Source organism: Myxocyprinus asiaticus, chromosome 28 (genome assembly GCF_019703515.2).
Source record: "Myxocyprinus asiaticus isolate MX2 ecotype Aquarium Trade chromosome 28, UBuf_Myxa_2, whole genome shotgun sequence".
Taxonomy (NCBI): domain Eukaryota; kingdom Metazoa; phylum Chordata; class Actinopteri; order Cypriniformes; family Catostomidae; genus Myxocyprinus; species Myxocyprinus asiaticus.
This window is the reverse complement of record NC_059371.1, coordinates 18,455,335-18,473,409: the sequence shown is the minus strand read 5'-3', so window position 1 is coordinate 18,473,409 and position 18,075 is coordinate 18,455,335. Positions and strand designations below refer to the sequence as shown.

Below are 18,075 nucleotides of genomic sequence, written 5' to 3'. Positions count from 1 at the left end.
GATTGATATAAATAATCCATAGCTGTCATGTGACCCATAATAGTCATTGTGCTGAATTCCAAGCCAGTAGGGCATCTGCGTTGAAGGCTTGTGGTTACTTTCACACTTTGGTTGATAATAAATCAAATTCTGAAAAAATTTTCTGCCATTTTTAATAAGGGATACATTCGTACCTTCGCATTCCATCAAGCAGACATTTTCGGTGTTGTATCACAGTTTGTTGGGGTTTAAGGTTTATTGTAATGTTTGGATCAAGGATAACTCCAGGGAAGTGAGGCTGCCAGATGTGATCATGGGCGTTTTTTGTTGAAAGGCAGAGCTTGTGTTGCTTACTGTAGTGATGGGTCAGCGGTTGAGTGAGGATTCGGATGAGAAAGAGATTGATGTTGCTGAACTGCAGGAGTGGTACAAGAAGTTTGTGGTGGAATGCCCAAGCGGAACCCTCTTCATGCACGAGTTCAAGAGCTTCTTTGGCGTTACTGGCAACCAGGAAGCATCGGATTACATAGAAAACATGTTCCGGGCTTTTGACAAAAATGGGGTAAGTGATTCAATTTTAGTTACCACACCAAAACATTCTAGATGTAGGCCTGTTTTAAACACTGCAGACTGTGTAGAAAATACTCAAGTGCCAGCTATCAGTGGTATTAGTTTGTTTTTGTTTATTCTTAAACTGTTGAATAATGATAGTCTAGGGCACTTTTCTGGAGCAAACGTTAAGAAGCCCTTATTTCAGTTTGGCTTTCCCACATGAACATTAAAAAAGTTAAAAACCAGTCACTTCACATGAATGCATTTAGGCAAACAAAGTCTTACTCAGAGTGAACATGTCAAGCATGAATAGACTACAAGTGTAGTTGCAGATCCATATGTGACAAGCCAAACTAAAATAAAGGCTTTTTAGTGTTTGTACCAGAAGAAGTGCCTATGATTTCTCTATGTGCTGGTACCGAAAACTTCCACCTTACTCTCTACTTTAAAACTTTCACTTTTCAAAAGTATTAACTCTGGTGTGGAAAGAGTAAGTTCTGACAATGAGATTTGTTACAGTTTTCAGATTTAGGAAGGACATTTGCCTCTTTGTTGCTGTAAATGGCTAGAACTCTGTTTTGGTAGGTCATTTTCTGGACAGAATTCCTTTTTCATCTCTCATTTCCTTTCATGTTTCATAGGACAACACTATTGATTTTCTGGAATATGTTGCGGCCTTGAATCTAGTGCTGAGAGGAAAGCTTGAGCACAAACTGAAATGGACTTTTAAAATGTACGACAAGGATGGGAGTGGCTGTATCGACAAAACAGAGCTAAAGGAGATTGTGGAGGTATTTATCCCTGGTGTCCTTTCCGTTTAATAACCAGGTCAGACAATAACCAGACTGGGTGAAACATTGCTAGGATAATAGTTCCTCAGTGGTTTACATGGTTTTAAAGAAAAAAAGGGATGAAGTTTTTGTATTTATGGTTACAAGGCATGAAGAAAAAATTGCAAATGCAATCTTTGCATAATTGCGAATGCAGTCTTAATTGTAATCTGTATACACATAACAAAGCCACTCATGACTGAACACTAAACACTATGTTTGTCCTATATTTGTCACTCTGCATAACATTGACCTTACTTTTACAGTCAATCTACCGACTAAAGAAAGCCTGCCATGGTGAACTTGATGAAGAGTGTAACCTCCTGACCCCAGATCAGGTGGTGGACAGAATATTTGAGCTAGTGGATGAGAATGGAGATGGTAAAACTTATATTATTATGATTTATTAGTTATGCAGGTGAATAATTACTGAATGGTAATTAAAAAGTTCACAACTTTAGTCCTTTATAATTTTTTTTTTTTTTTTTTTTTTTTTTTTATGCATCTTTTTAGTAGATATGTGAAAGTGCTTTACTTTCTGTTCAAAAGGACTCTTTCAATTTTCTTTGTCCACAGGGGAGTTGTCTCTGGATGAGTTCATTGACGGGGCACGGCGAGACAAATGGGTCATGAAGATGCTGCAAATGGATGTTAACCCCGGGGACTGGATTAATGAACAGCGACGCCGCAGCAGCAACTTTTGAACTCCATATTAACAAAACAAACCCTTAACATACTGGAAACCTACCCCTTCAGCAAACATTATACACAGATTATACATAGTTTCTCAAAATGTTAGGCCTGGCAATGAAAGTGAACCTTAATCTATCAGCTCCAATCATTTTGATAAAGTGTAGAGAGAGATCTCTGGCGTGGAGGGAAATGACCTCGCTTCTGTCTCTTCCTATCCCTCTTCTTTTCTCATATATTCCCCACTGCATCTCTCCCTTGTGTGTGTTTTGAAAACAACATTTATTTTATTTAAATGTGTATATTCATGTTTTCTTTATTCTTTCTCTCATATTTGTTCTTGGGAACTGTGAAAGTCTTTAATTCTGACTTTCTGTTATTACTGTTACGCTTCAGATGAGGCAGTTTTGAGTTTTATTGTCTGACACATATTACACAATTAAAGGGATAGTTGACCAAAAAATGAAACTTCTCTCATCATTTACTCACACTCATGCCATCCGAGTTGTGTATGACTTTCTTTCTTCTGCAGAAAACAACCAAAGATTTTTAGAAGAATATTTCAGCTCTGTAGGTCCATTCAAAGGAAGTGAATGGGTGGCCAGAACTTTGAAGGTCCAAATAGCACATAAAGGCAGCATAAAAGTAATCCATATGACTCAAGTGGTTAAATCCATGTCTTCTGATGCGATATGATAAGTGTGGGTGAGAAACAGATCAATATTTAAGTCCTTTTATCCTTTAAATTCTCCTCCCTGCCCAGTAGGTGGTGATATGCACAACGAATGTGAATAACAAAAAACAAAAGAAGAAGAATGTAAAATTGAAAGTGGAAATTGATAGTAAAAAAAAAAAAAAAAAAAAAAAAAAAAAAAAACATAAATATTTATCTGTTTCTCACCCACACTTATCATATCGCATCAGAAGACATGGATTTAACCACTGGAGTCATATGGATTACTTTTATGCTGCCTTTATGTGCTTTTTGGAGCTTAACAGTTCTGGCCACCATTCACTTCTTTTGTATGGACCTACAGAGCTGAGATATTCTTCTAAAATCTTTGTTTGTGCTCTGCAGAAGAAAAAAGTTATATGCATCTGGGATGGCATGAGGGAGTGTAAATGATATGAGAAATGAGAATTTTCATTTTTGGGTGAAATATTCCTATAAGGAATAATAGCAGCCATTGATTTCATATGGACATATCTAATGTTTGTAAATATATTAATATTGTAAAGACTAAGATCTCTTTAAGGTTACAATTCAATCATACATTACATAAACTGTGGTGTATGAATTAAATTATATTCTTTTTCATTTTATACAAGGTCACAGTAAATAATTAAAAAAATATAATAATAATTTACAACTGGCATGTTCTAACATGTTCTTTTGTCAGTGGTGGCACATACACACCAGTAACATTACTCATGAATGTCATTATTGATTTGTTGATTGGAGGTTGATATTGAAGATAAGGAAGGTTTTACAAAACATTAATTATATCTATATCAGATAATTACCAAGCCTACTGAAGGATATTTTTTTTTTTTTTTTTTTTTTACAGTGTTATAATTTGATTAACATCATCACTAACACCTCTAACATTTCAAAAGGACCTTCAAATAGGTTTTTAAGGAAACGTAAGCACATGGACCCTTGCTGTCCTCACTGCAAATAACTTTTAGTCTCATGAAAGTTTTTTTTTTTTTCTTCACTGATATTAAAAAATAGAATTACAAATTAGTATTGCATTTAAAACATTCTGAGTTATTTTTGTGTTTTACAATAATAAAACAAATTATTTTAATGAACATTGTGTATTTTAATGTACATTTAATAAATAAGCTTATATTATTTTCCAAATATTAGCAAGACTTGTTTTTTCGAAGTGACAGTATTTGCAACTGTAATTATAGAATTTCCCTTAAATTTTGATGTATGAATGTAAAACTCTTTTAAATAAATAAACACAAATACATAAGTTACAAAAATGACTGACTTTTAAATATTTTCTTTATTTCCCCCAGTAGACTTTTTCACAAGGTTGCTCTTGCATTCCCAAACGCTAGAGGGCAGTCATACCTTCAATGAAGCAGGACTAAAAGTCAAAAAGAAATCTACATTTCTCGTGATTTTTCCTGGTATTTTGTTTACAGTTATTGACTCAAACTAAAGCAGCGTTTCGATCTTTTGCAAAACACAGACTGAACTTAAATGGTGTAGTAAGTTTTTAGACTACCTAGCTGTAAACAGCAGTTAACGTAACCAGCCAGAGAATAATAGATAGCAAACACTTTGGCACGTGTAAATATTCTCTAGTAGTTTTATTCACCATAACCTGTAATTCATTACTGATGATAAACACGATCATTATAAACTATACAGGAGAGGCCGGGGCTAGTTGTCACACAAAGAAGGTGTGGTAAGGGTTGTATTTCAGTACATAGGTTTAAAGTCTTTGAGTTTGGCAACGCATGAGAAGAGATTTGTTCACCTGTCCGGCCACAGATGCCCTGGCACACTGCATCAGTGAAGACTGCCGCATGGCAGCAGGTGTCGCTGTGCTCTTCGAGAAGAAATTTGGTGGAACTCAGGAGCTTCTGACTCAGAGTTTAAAGCTACACTGTGTAACTTTTCTTTGTTAAAAAAAAATAAAATGTTATTAATGAGAGAGTGCAACAAAAATCCATCTTCCAAACCATGTCTTTACCCAAATACACTTTGATAAATCTATAATAAAAAATGATGCGTTTTGACGTCATAGCATATGTATGGTGTGGGAGTAGCATGAAGCTGAAAGTTTGTTGTCACAATGAACGAGAAAAATTGACCATGGATCGTTAAAAACGGCAATCCTCCAGGGAATCACCGGTTGTAAAAAAACAAAGAAACCCCAAAAAGAGCAGAGTCTACAAGCAAAAAGGGAAAGCGACTAGAGTCCGTAATAAAACCCGAATCAACATTGGCGACAACTGAAAGGATTTAAAAGCGACCCAGAGATGGCTTATTTCTTACTCAACAGGTAAGATTTTTTATTGACATGATTTATGTATAGTTGTGTAATCACACACAAGTCTTTTCATTTGCTTGCACACTTGTGTATTTTTCTTTATAACGGCAATAAGTTATATAAATAAATCCTTTAGTCCTAGGCTTTTTGAAATTATGTTGACCACTGGTTGGTAACAATGACAATCTATAAATTAGTTACTACTGTGGTCTATTTGGCCAGAATATCCTGCAGTTATAAAAACTTTACAACGTTTGACCTTATCAGACTAGCAATCATTATATCTAATGTTAACGAGCTTTGCCTAACATTTGTAACGTCATTTATTTCAAAACACCAATGTTTCCAATAAGTCAGAACAATAGCATAAGATATGGCACTTACCTGCTCAGATGACAAGTTTTCAGATATCCGTCTTTTCCTTTCTTTCTTTATTTATTTGTCCATTAGCTCTGAAAAGATGTCCTGTATTCATGTGTACACCGATGCCTCGAACCACATTCACAGAGGAGCAGAGCCGAACCACAACCAAAACAATGTTGTTCCGCAAGACGCATGCAGTTTTATTTTTTAACCGCTAGAAGGCCAAAAGTTACGTAGTGTAGCTTTAAATTATCATTACTAATAAGAAATCAAACCACACTAGTGTTACCACCTAGTTAATTCTCCATTGTCTTTTTTTTTTTTCAAACAGTGAAGCGACCTGGCCAGTGTGCTGTCCTTGTAAGATGACTCTTACCAGTATTTACTTCACCACGCAACTGCTCTATTTGAGCAATTAAGATGAGTTTTCTGGAGATTTTTGTCGACCAAAACTTACCTATTTTCACTTTTTTTTTGCTCCATTAGGTCACAAAGGAAAAAGTACTACCAAAAACCCACCTATGACATTCTTAGAAAGAGCCTTGTGTCTATGAGAGAACACTGCCTGGCCCATGGTATTACCAGATTATCCATGCCCTGGTAAACTGACATATTTAATAACAATTAAAGCATTGTGTTATTATATTTTTTGTTTTTTAATGTAGATATGTCTTTTAGTTTCCTGTGTCAAGCCATATGTACTTTTTTTTAGGATATGATTCCAAATAAATTATTTCAAGCACAGAATAAAAATGTCACTTTTTCCAATGTTCCAATCAGGAACTAAAAACAGTTCAAGGAACAAAAACTGAAAACAAAGAAATGTTTTTGCAGAAATTAACCGAAAATGGGAACAAAATCCCTTTCAATTGTTTCGCAGTGAAAATGTTTTGTTTTTTTAATGCTGGTAACAGGTTAATAACCGGTTAGTTTTGTTCCAATGATTTTTTCATGAAACCAAAGACCAAAGGATATATCACAGTAAATATTTAGAATTACACCACTTCCTGTTGCCCTAAAAAATTAGGCTTCTCTCTTTTTAGTAGAACATAAGCATATGCTTTGATTCTGAAGGACATCACTAGTTTAAAAACCAATGATAAAATAATAAAAGTCATTCGGCCCTCAAAAGGCGGTGTTCAAATGTGCCCAAGCAGTGTGTGTGCCTGCTGGAGCGAAAACTTTAGGCTTTTAATTGATTTTAGGTGGCCAAATGAATATTTGAAATATTTTTGGGGATATATTTAATATTAAGAATTCATTTTTTTGAAAAGACATTACTTTATAAAAAAATATTTTAATTTAGCTTATTTTGGGTGAAGCAAGTCCCTGATTTTGAGCTTGTTTCTCTTGTGAGATTTGAAAACACTGCAACTGGTATATCACCCACCCTTAGCACAGAGTACTGTCATTTTAAAAAGAACGTTATTAACCATTCTTTTATTTTGTTCTAACCAGTTACCAATTGGAAAGGAGGCTGCGGAACATTGGAATGAAAAAATACTGTTTCTGCTCAGAATGAACCGACATGAAAAACATTTCGTTTTGGTCTCTGGTTCCAATATAGCTGGATAATTGCCTTTCTAAATACTAATTTAGAAAGAATTATCATAAAACTTTCTTTTAAATAGATTTCCTTGTTTTGCTAGGATTGGCTGTGGACTGGATAAACTAAAGTGGGAAAACATGTCTTCCATTATTACAAAAGACTTTCAGAACACAAAGGTCTGCATCACTGTGTATACGATCTAGACCATAGCAGGTCTGAAATTCACATTAATTATTCTTAAAGAATGGTCAAAGGGGCACTTTTTATTCCAAAGGAATTGCACTTTTTCTGGAAAATATGCTGTAAAATGTAGTGGGTTCCTTAGTCTTCTCAGAAGCAGGTATAAGCTCAAGATTCTAAATAAGGGTTCAAACACTGTCCTAGAAGTATACACAAAATATATGACCAATAAAACAATCTGTTGTTTTTTCTTATGTTAGAATTTCCTATACATATCCTGTTGCATGAAGTGTATGGATTTTGTTTCCACCACTAGTATACCTAAAATACTAGGTGTATTTTGAATTGTTTCAATCTCAGAATGAAGAAACCGTTTGATAAAATTCTACTTTACTTTAGTATTTATTTCAGTACAATATTACTAATGAAACAATACTGTAAACATTTTGTAAAGTGCTATTTCATTACTGTTAATCTTGTAAATATCACTTTATTAATTAGTAACATATAATAATCTTATATAAACCTACCTTGACTTATATTAAATCTACCACGGAAATAGCTGAGACTAGCACCAGACCTTCATACTGGGATCTTTAGGCCATGCAAGGAAATAGTCACATTTTATTAACATACAAAGAGACTATTCAGCATGATGAATATTTTCAGAAGTTGTTTTAAAAAGACAAAATGTTAACATTTAAACACAATCATTAGATCAAACAATATTTGGGTTGCAAATAAACCAAATCAAGTCCAGTTCTGAACATATACTCAATATTTTTCCTGAATTACTTGAATAATGATAGCACATTGCATGCTTGAATTTTAGACTACACCCATCAGTTATTTGCAGAAAATTATCCACAGTAAAATAAAAATCGGTTTTCCCAAATATTTGTAACACACCTCCTAATACTTTAAAATCATTTCAAGTCTAAAATCCAAGCAAAAAAGTCAAACGTGTGATTTTACAGAACAAACTGTGATGACATAGGAAGAAGACACTGCTATAATGGCAGGGTGATTGTAATAATTTGTTTACAAGTTCTAATTTCCTTAATTTCCTTAAAAGCCATGCTGCATTAGACAGTATTTATCAATAGCCAGCAGCAACTCCTTACCCTACTTTAGAATATCACACAGCCTTTCATCATAATATTCATAGCTTTCTTGGCAGTCCTCCCAGGGTGTAAAGCTATCTTCTTCATTCTCAACAAAAGTAGACCAAACATAGGCAAAATCCAAAGGTCTCATCATGTGTAGCTTACACCCTGCTCTAACTAGTGCCTGTAGTCCAGCCTGTATCTCTGGTTCCTCCCACTGGAAGAGACGGGAACAGTGGATATTCAAGCGCAGTGTTTTGCGTGATCGCAAGATCTCTACAAGCTTAGCAGCACAGGTTGCGCAAGGACTCGAGGATGTGTACCAGGTTACTGTGTAGCAAAGTGACTTGTCATAAAAAGCCAGCACTTGTTGAAAAAAGACCTCCTCAGCGTGTGAGCCTGAATGCTCATCCTCCAGGTAACCACGAAGGCCATCTGCCTCTGTAGTGCCTCCTTGTATGTCTACCTGGTAGCACAGAAAGGTCTTGTTGCGTCCTGAAGAATATTCCACATTTTTAAATTGGAATTTAAAGAAGGTGGGGTTCATCCTGTCTCTGTGGGAATAAAGAGGGATATGCCTATGAAAATTATACCCCTAGACTTTTAACACATGAAAGAATTTGCTGCTCAACAGCACAAAGTGCTCTGTAATAATTAAAGAAATATTCCAGGGTCAATACAAGTTAAGCTCAATCCACTTCATGTGGCATAATGTTGACTACCACAAAAAAAAACTTGTCCCTCATTTTCTTAAAAAAAAAAAAAAAGAACCAGCAGCAGCAAAAATCGAGGTTACAGTGAGGCACTTACAATGGAAGTGAATGGGGCCCATTTTTTGGAGGGTTTAAATCCAGAAATATGAAGCGTATAATTTTATAAAAGCGCTTACATTCATTCTTCTGTTAAAACTTGTGTATTATTTGATCTGTAACGTTGTTTAAATCGTTGTTTTAGGCTTTAAGGGTTTACAGTGTTATATCGTCAGGGCAACAAAGATGTAAAATTGAAAATAACTTTACATAAATGGTTTGTAACCGATTTTATCACACTAAAATCATGTTAACATGCATAGTGTTTATTTTTTGTGGCTATACTTTTGAAACAGTATTTTAACGATAACAGACTGGCCCTCATTGACTTCCATTGAAAGTGCCTCACTATAACCCAGATGTTTGCTTTTATTAAGAAAAGGAGGGATGAGTGGAAATAATTTTTTGTGGTAATCAACATTATGCCACACGTACTGTCGATTGAGCTTAACTTGTATTGAACCCGGAATATTCCTATAATCAGATTAAGTAAAAGTAAAATGAAAAACATGAATGCATACATTTTCTTCAAAACAGATTGTTTGGACAAGAAGAGCTTCTATAAGGGTGGCCACCAAGAGGCCTACAACAACCCCAAAGGGGTTACAGTCCTCTATTACAGAAATAAGAGAAGTTGTGCATGGGGCAACACTGGCACCCATACTTCACTTTTCAAATTTGGCTTGTATGGAGGTCTTTGTTGTAATAAATTCCTTTACTACCTTAGGCGTTTGTCTGAAAGCAAATGAGAGATTCAGCAATTTGCTTGAAGAATCTATGGTCTGATAAGACCTAAAACTGATATTGGGGGCCTTAGTGCATGTACTGTGTTAGATTTGCATCACCAAATTAAAAACATCATTACAGGACAGAAGAAAAAAAAATATTGTGCTGAGTAGCCTACAGAACAATCCTTAACAAATGGCATTCAAAAACAGAGCATAATCACAGTGGAGTGGCTTAAAATTGAAAGGTTAATGTCCTGGATTGGTCCTGTCCAAGTCTAAGCTCACCAAAGAACTGCTATTCACAAAATGTTCCTATTCAAAATGATAGAATTTAAGCAATTTTGCCATTATCAAGATGTTTACTACTGACAGAGATAAACAGACTCAGATGTAACTGCCAAAGGTGACTTACCAATAATTATTTTTAGAGTGATGAATACTCACAGATAAAACTCTTTTCTATTTTAAAGTTTTAGTTGATTTATTAACATGTCTGGAGTTTTTCTTTTACATTATTTTGCAATGAGGCGGAAATAAATCTTAAAAAGATCATCATTTAATTCTGTAACAAAAAAATCATACAATGTCCATGAGGTGAATACTTAGGCAGAATCAAAAACAGTCACTATCAAAAAGTATTTGTTTAGACGCAATACTCTTACCTTTCTTTTAAATGGTAAGCAATGTCACACAACATGAATTTTAAAGATCAAGATATGTATGTTCTCAAGACTGATTTGAAAGCATGAGATCCAGTTTGTATTAGTCAGAGATCTTTGACTTACCCTACAATGATCTCAAACGGAGGTAGCTCAATAGGCTCCAGCTGAAACTCCTCATCTTTGACAGGACCCTGGGCTCCTTCTGCTATCTCCCCATTTCCCTGAGGCTTATCGACATTGTTTTGCTGATTTTCTGCTGTCTTCTCTGACTTCTTTGGCATCTTCTGTTCCTTATCTTTGTCCTTTTCTTTCTCCTTCTCAGGTATGCTTTCCGCTTTCTCCCCTTTCTTCTCTTTCTTTTTTATCAGACCTCCTTTGCTGGGTGTCCTGCTGTCCTTTCTGTCTGCCATGACAGAGTTGTGCGATGAACTGGGTCTGTTTGTCAGTGAGTGTGTGAGGGAGATTTAGTACGTGAGTCAGAGAGGTTGCGGCATGAATATGTTCCCAAGTCAGAGAAGATGACAATAAAGGTGTCATAAACAGGAGCTGGACAGAGAACGTGTGAGGGAGGAGGAGTGAAGAACAGCTACTCTGTCTTGTTTCCATGCTATAAAAAGGAGGGGGGATTTTCATACGTTCATATTTTTTGCCATTGTTTAAACAAGTCACTGCCCCATGTCATTCAACAGATGCATTAAAGGAATAGTTCAGCCAAAAATTGTCATCATTAACTCATCCTTATGTTGTTCCAAACCCGTATGACGTTTGTGGAGCAGCCTCAGTCACTAATCACTTTCATTGTATGGGGGGGTGCAATAAAAGTGAATGGTGACTGAGACTAACATTTTGCTTGTCATCTCCATTTGTGTTTATGGGTTTGAAACAACTTGATGGTGAGTAAATGATGACAGAATTGTCCTTTTTGGGTGAGCTATTTCTTCTACCCATTTCCTTCTTGCTCAATTTCAAATTATGAGCATTGACATTGAATGGCATATAATGGCACACTCATCCAGGTATTTCCCTCTAGTTTTGATCGGGATATTATTGCCATTCAAACACCAACAACAGGCAGTTTATTAATAACTGTCATTTGGCAGAGAGTTCAGAATGAGTCAGTCTCTTCACATAGTGAATGCCATGGATCAGTCCAAGATCTTACTGCCTTTGCATCAAGGCCATCTAAAGGTTAACATAGCACTGGCCAGTCCTAAAGAAATCTAATTCATAACTCTGGGTTTTTCCTGCACTCTTTAACCCATGAACAACCTGTAGTTACTATTTATCAACTCACCAAACTCTGCAGATGTCAAACAAGGACATAGCCAGGAAAATACTTTTGGGTGGGCCTCAATACAAATGGATGGGCCAAAAAACTTCCTTAACAACAGAAAGGCGGTGCTTTAAAACAGTACTTTCACACTTTCAGAAATCAGAATTTTTTGTTTTTGTTTTACTATTTTATAAATATATCTGTAGTCAAAGAATAATCTCTAATATTTTGGATGGGCCTGGGTCCACCCCGGCCCACCCTTGGCTAGGCCACTGATGTCAAATACAGTGCTCTTGTGACTTTTGAACATGTTATTTATCTTCTGCCAGAGATGGGAACCAAGGAAAGACCATTGGTCTTGTACAGTCCCAAATCTGTGGCGATGTTGATCTAGTTTACAAGGGGTACTAACCATAAGGGTAGTTATTTTAAGATGCATATATATAAGATCTATTACTGTTGTATGAATATAGAGCACATTCTGAAAACACTAGGTATCAAGCCTTAAAAAGCTAGCAGCAATGCTAATGTTATGAATTGTTTAAATATAGATCAGAGTGTGAGCAGCTGAGGCCACGTATGCTTCAACAACTGTGTACAAAACAACTGTATCTGCCCTCCTCTGACAGAAAGCCACACTGATAGATGGCTGGATAGATAGCTAATCTGGCTTAGTTATAATGATATTGGCCTGACTGCACATTGCAGTCTCAGAAATGAATTACTTGTGTATGAAGGCATATTCCTGCTAAAATTGAGTTTTCATTTCATTTCAGACCGATTGTGTTACTTATTTGGCACTGGAAGTAAATGACCATTTTTTTTCTCACACAAACGCACCCCCTACCTAAACATCACATCCACAGCATCTGATTGACAGGCATCCATTGTTGGCATAGAGATTACAATTGCAAGCATGGTTTGGCAGGGAGTGAGCGTGAAAATGAGGAAATGAAATAGCAAGCAGAGCATTGCTATTGCTGTTTCAATATGGCTGGGCCGCTAGGATGTTGAAAATAAAATGTCAAATGGATTTTGCTTTTCCATTTGAAATTTGGCAGACTTTGTATATTAAGTGTGCACTAATAGAAAATGAAATTCCAAATACAAAGTCGCATAGAATATAATACTGTATTCTGAGTAGGAAAATGAAATTAGGATTGCCACCGCTCGTGCACACAAACACACACACTCAAGAATACTGATTGCTGCATTGCCCACCCCACCTTACACATAAATCTGCTTGAGATTGAGTTTATTGATTGAATGTCCTTTTTGCTATTTTTTCACCACGATCAGAATACAGGCACATTTAAACTCTGCTGTTAAGATGCACAACCTGGCACATGTGCACACTACTTTATAACTATTAATGCATACACACTAATAATTACTGATTGGTGGAATTATTGTAATATACAAACATTGCCTGCCCCTTTTAGGATAAATTGCATTACCCAGCATTTCATATTTACAACATAGGACAAAATGTAAGGTTTGGTAACTAACACTTTTTTTTTTTTTTTTACTGAAATGGAAATGTCAACCTTTTTCATACAAAAACAAAAAGTCTCACACCAACATATCCAACAGGCTTCATTGCTCTCCATTCAGCCCTGAAAGCTGGGAGAGACTGCAGTCCACCATTAGCCTTCTCCAATTCCCCACAGGCCTGAAATGTAATTATTTTCAATTACAGGACCTGCCTGCAGCTTTCTAGCAGGCAGGTTTTGTACACAAAGAATCCACACAAATAGCTTGTCAGACATATTGTAGCTATCTGACCAATTTATCTCTTCAATGTTTACAAAGCTACCTTTAACCAAATGTTTAATAATGTTTATTTGAAAATTGCTATTCTTTTTCTAACGTGTTTTGAGAAAGCATTTAGTTGCAAGAATCCATGTTTTTCAGAGTTAAATAACATGCTGATAGAGAATGAGAGTTCATATGTAAATATTTAACAATTAATAAGGGATATACAGCATTGTGCACTGCACTCATATGATTCTGTTGTGTTTAAGTAGCATTATATTGGGGTGAAAAATTAATTGACAGAACATAACATTTTGTGTCTTACGAGTACATAAATCTGTAACAAAGGCAGTTAAAGCTGAAGTATGTAACTTTTTTGGTGTTAAAATACTTTCTGCTATCCCAGCTTAATATGCAGAGACATTCATATGTTAATTTTCTTGAAAACTATTAGTACTGTATCTCTGTTGCACTATGAAAATACCTCCATTTGTTTTGAGTGACCCATATTAAGAGAGACAATAACATTGGCTACGTTTACATGTACACCAATTCTCTGATTATTGCAATAATCAGAGTATAAGTAACAATTCGATTACGATGTTTACCTGATTTGGGCAAACCTCTTCAATCCAGTTTTCATGCTACTTGCCAATCCTCTTATTATTCGCTGAGAAATGTGATGTTTTAATGCTTTTTTATCAAAATAATATTACAAAAAAAATCTTGTTGCAAATATGGAAAAATATGGAAAATTAGACAGTCAGTTTGTGAGTTTTTTTTTGAACAATTTATTAAAAGAACCGGTTAATAAGAGTCATTTTCGACTACGCTTGATGCGCTGTCTGTTTTGATTCACTAAAAAGAATCGGTTCATAAGAGTAATTTTTTGTCAGATTACACTGGTTGCTCTGTATGTTTTGTTTCACTAAAAAGAATCGGTTCATAAGAGTCACTTGTTTGAATCGGAATACACGCGCTGGATGTTGTTCTGTTCCGCCTGCGAGTGTAAACTCATTTGAAAGACATACTTGCAATTTATTTATTTATTATTATTATTATTTTTTTTTTTTTTTTTGCAGTATACAGTCTTATTTATCCCACCAACATTCAAATTAGACTGCAAACCGACATTCACAACTCGTGAAAATTTGTTTTCTTTTGCCGTGGGTATTCTGCAGTTGGGGAGCACCACTGCTCGAAAACAGTGCCGGAAACTGCCGTTTCGCATTAAGCCAAGAAGTGCAGCTTCTTTTGTTTCGTGATGTTTTTGAACCTGTGCTTGAGCGTAACGTCATCCGTCTGCAGCACTGGCACAGGCGCACTTTGGTCAGAGTGGAAAGAATGAAATTAAAGCGTTTACATGCCAGTATAAAGTGATTAAAATAGGAGTACTCCACATATCTTTCTGCAATTATCATTACTCTGATTATTAGCATAATCGCAATATTCTGATTACATGAGCAACAGTTTAATGGCAGTATTGCCTTAATCAAATTGTAATCGCGTTATGAGGGTGCATGTAAACGTAGCCATTGACTCGACAAATAGCGTGAGCTGGGGGTGGGACTATCTGTTTGTTTGATCAACAGAGACGAAGCTGTTTTGAAAACAATGTTTATTTTTGCAATTCCGTTTGGTGGCGCAGAAATTACATACCTCAGCTTTAATAGGGTAACACTTTATAATGTTTATTAATATATCATATTTTCATATATATTTTAATTTACATGAACTAGTGATCTGTATCATTACATAATGTTTGTTAACTTATTAATAAAGGTTATTATAAAAAAGTGTTACCCATAATAGTTAGATAAGTGCAGACTAGTCCATTCTAGAATCAAACTATTAACTAATCATATAAAAAAAAAAGTAATTATTTGCTGACAATACGTATTTTGATATTTTTTAATTCTATTTGTACTGACAGATATATATCAGGCACAATCCCCATTTGGATTTGAGGTGTTTAGTTTGATATTAGTAAAAAAGAAAGAAGATAATCGCTGTAAAGCTTTCTTTGCAGCTAGGACCAAAGTATCCTATAGTTAGCTTTTAAATAAATTAGAGTGTCCAAGTTTTTTGGCAGAAGTCGACATTGCTCTGGACTGAGTGTCTTGCTAACCAGGTTGAATATCTGATCCACTGCTGTGGTTGTTGCTGGCACAGTAAAAACTTTCTTGGCCACTTGTGAGAGCAAGGGGAAATCTATGGACTTGCGTTTCCAGTATTGTAATGGATCCTCATCTGTTGGTTCTTCGTGAAGATATGCAGACAGCTCCTGCTCCACAGTCTTGGCTTGAGTGGTTGGCCTCTGCTTAATGAATGAGAAAAGCTTGCAGCGTTTGGATGGAGATGGCTGGGCCTCTGAGTGATGTTCTAGTGGACTCAAAGGCTGAGTATGCTTTCCAACCACTTCCAGCAGCATCTGCTTGTGCCAGTCAGTGTCACTGCTCCAGGAGAGCTTGAACTGTGGATCCAGGGTAGTCGCCGTTACACAGAGAGGGTCCTTAAGAATGCCGGCAAGCCTGCGGTCCAGAGCTTGAGACAACCCCATCACAATCCCTGAGCACTGGTGAGTTATGACCTCTGCCAGATGCTTGCGCAGACCTAATACACAGGGCAGGGCTAAGCTGATGGAGACATGCTTGTCTCCCTGGACCATGTCTGAAGCCTCTTCGAAAGGCTCCAAAATCTCAACTAGCTCCCTCAGCACAGCTTTTTCTAAGTTACTGAGGACTATGTCATTTCTGTCCACAATGTCTTCGAGGAAATCCATAGACTCCATCATCTGACGCATAATTTTTAACTGCGCATTCCAGTTCTTGTCTGAAGATCCCTGTCCATTTGTAGGGGCACTACTAGAGCCAAACACTTGGACAAGTTTTTCAGGAGCCACTGTAGCAATTATATAGTTGTACAGACAGGCTGCTTTGCTTAGAGGAACTGATATCTGAGGGGAAGCGCAAACTCCTTCCCTAACACATTGAGCCAGTAATCGAGCAAAGCAGTCTATCCTACTTCGACCAAGACACTGACCTAAAGACTTGTGGTTCTCGTTGCCACTAATGGCTTCCTTAACTCCTCCTGCACCAGTCTCTTCATCGCTACTATCTTCTTCCTCATCCTCACCGTTCCCAATGAGATGGAACCCAGGCAGATGAAAGGCAGATCTGTCTTCAGAAGGCGACGTGTCAGCAACAACTCTGAACACTTTTCCAGAGATGTCATGGGATTCTGAGATCTCATTAAACTCTGTGAGCATTTGCTGGGAGTTACTGTGGTCTGCAAGAGGCAAACATGCCAGAAGAGCGGATCTAATATGCCAGTCTGCATTTATGAAATGGCAAGTCACTCCAAGATACCCAGCACCTACAGTGCTGCTTGTCCACAGGTCAAGGGTCACACTGCAGGACTCTGCCCCTTTTAGAGCCTGCTTGGCAGCTAGCTGCACTTGAGAAACATAGGCTGGCAGAAGTTGCTGTTGTATATAATGGCATGGTACTGGAATATATCGGGGTTCCAGGAGCTGAAGTAACTCCCGGAAGCCCTCATATTCCACAATCTGTGCTGGCTGCAGGTCTCGGATGATCATCTTGGCAATGGCTTCCGAGATGAGGGATTGCCGAGGGTCGCTGTAGTCAAACTTGCTCATCCCAGCACCATTTTGAGAGATCACTCGGCCACCTGCAGGGCCAGCACACATCTGCATCGCCTCCCTTTTCACATCTTTCTTCCTCACAAACTCATCATACATGGCCTGGTGCTTGCGCTGTGAATGTGAAATGCACTAGTTATACTGATGAAATACAGATATAGGACTTATAATAAATGTAAGAACAAAAAGTATGGAATATGAATAGAACCTAAATGGCCAAGTTGATTATACTGTAGTTAAAATACATACATTTCAAGAATATATTAAAACAAACAAAATAATATTACTTATGTTAACACATTTATTACTGCATCATGATATTAAATTAGATACAAAACACATTTTACGTTTTGATTGGCTTTCATTCAGCTCAACAAATTAACCCTTACCTTTAGATGTGTAACAAAGTTAGAAGTAACTGTCCGTTTAGCCTGAATCCGTGTGCCACAAGCTTTGCAGTTTGATTCAATCTTGCCATTATCCCCCTCACAGACTATATTGAAGTAATCCAGAATGGAGACCCTAGATTTTGACGCCATCAGTGATTTTCAAATCTTCCACGTCAGATGCAACAAAGCGTGAGAATACTACACTAAAACGAAAACAATGTGATGCACCCCTTTGTTCTCCAAAATATCAGTCTTGCTTTTGAGATCCTAATAGCACTGTCTCTTTATGGCGATAACAGGATCGTTATCTGACCGAGATAACGTGTTCACCTGAGCTGACATTGATTGCATCGTCCCGTCATCATGTCAAAATACTTTCTTGGTTAGAAGTCCCATCAAAACACACCTCACGTCCGTCAAACCTGTGTAAACCCACAAACGATATGCTGGTCCCAGTATGAGCTCCGACTGTAAACATTACCCTATCCGCTAGCAGCTTTTTGCAATGAACACCAGGAAGTAGACGGCGAACAGG

At 36.7% G+C, this 18,075-nt stretch overlaps 3 protein-coding genes and 1 long non-coding RNA gene across 6 annotated transcripts; 2 read left to right on the top strand and 2 right to left on the bottom strand.

Moving 5' to 3' along the window:
• Positions 1 to 57: 57 nt before the first annotated feature.
• LOC127418504 (guanylyl cyclase-activating protein 2-like) lies at positions 58 to 3,918 on the top strand. Its single transcript, XM_051659098.1, has 4 exons — positions 58 to 541; positions 1,173 to 1,322; positions 1,628 to 1,742; positions 1,938 to 3,918. Exons 1-4 carry the CDS (start codon positions 341 to 343, stop codon positions 2,063 to 2,065), a joined length of 594 nt encoding a protein of 197 aa, XP_051515058.1. The 5' UTR covers positions 58 to 340; the 3' UTR covers positions 2,066 to 3,918.
• A 788-nt stretch (positions 3,919 to 4,706) lies between these two features.
• Positions 4,707 to 7,373, top strand: LOC127418506 (uncharacterized). Of its 3 annotated transcripts, none has more exons than XR_007893504.1 (4): positions 4,707 to 5,077; positions 5,516 to 5,788; positions 5,915 to 6,028; positions 6,887 to 7,373. It is a non-coding gene; the product is annotated as an uncharacterized LOC127418506 (long non-coding RNA). The 3 variants fall into 3 exon arrangements; XR_007893503.1 differs by having other exon boundaries at positions 5,516 to 6,028; positions 6,887 to 6,976; positions 7,078 to 7,373; XR_007893502.1 differs by having other exon boundaries at positions 5,516 to 6,028.
• A 602-nt stretch (positions 7,374 to 7,975) lies between these two features.
• On the bottom strand, positions 7,976 to 12,853 carry LOC127418502 (C->U-editing enzyme APOBEC-2-like). Its single transcript, XM_051659096.1, has 2 exons — positions 10,586 to 12,853; positions 7,976 to 8,817 (listed from the first exon to the last, which is right to left on the bottom strand). The coding sequence occupies exons 1-2, from the start codon at positions 10,870 to 10,872 to the stop codon at positions 8,283 to 8,285; spliced, it is 822 nt and encodes a 273-aa protein (XP_051515056.1). The 5' UTR covers positions 10,873 to 12,853; the 3' UTR covers positions 7,976 to 8,282.
• Positions 12,854 to 12,973: 120 nt separating this feature from the next.
• On the bottom strand, positions 12,974 to 18,017 carry LOC127418498 (uncharacterized). The gene is made up of 2 exons (XM_051659091.1): positions 17,541 to 18,017; positions 12,974 to 17,265 (listed from the first exon to the last, which is right to left on the bottom strand). Exons 1-2 carry the CDS (start codon positions 17,688 to 17,690, stop codon positions 15,520 to 15,522), a joined length of 1,896 nt encoding a protein of 631 aa, XP_051515051.1. The 5' UTR covers positions 17,691 to 18,017; the 3' UTR covers positions 12,974 to 15,519.
• Positions 18,018 to 18,075: the final 58 nt, after the last annotated feature.

Bases quoted from the DNA above. Each gene is read 5' to 3' on its own strand.
- LOC127418504 (XM_051659098.1), top strand. From the start codon at position 341: ATGGGTCAGCGGTTGAGTGAGGATTCGGATGAGAAAGAGATTGATGTT. The intron at 542-1,172 runs GTAAGTGATTCA...CATGTTTCATAG, and splicing joins GGGCTTTTGACAAAAATGGG to GACAACACTATTGATTTTCT. The intron at 1,743-1,937 runs GTAAAACTTATA...CTTTGTCCACAG, and splicing joins AGTGGATGAGAATGGAGATG to GGGAGTTGTCTCTGGATGAG.
- LOC127418502 (XM_051659096.1), bottom strand. From the start codon at position 10,872: ATGGCAGACAGAAAGGACAGCAGGACACCCAGCAAAGGAGGTCTGATA. The intron at 8,818-10,585 runs GTAAGTCAAAGA...TTATTCCCACAG, and splicing joins CCGTTTGAGATCATTGTAGG to AGACAGGATGAACCCCACCT.
- LOC127418498 (XM_051659091.1), bottom strand. From the start codon at position 17,690: ATGGCGTCAAAATCTAGGGTCTCCATTCTGGATTACTTCAATATAGTC. The intron at 17,266-17,540 runs GTAAGGGTTAAT...TCACATTCACAG, and splicing joins ACTTTGTTACACATCTAAAG to CGCAAGCACCAGGCCATGTA.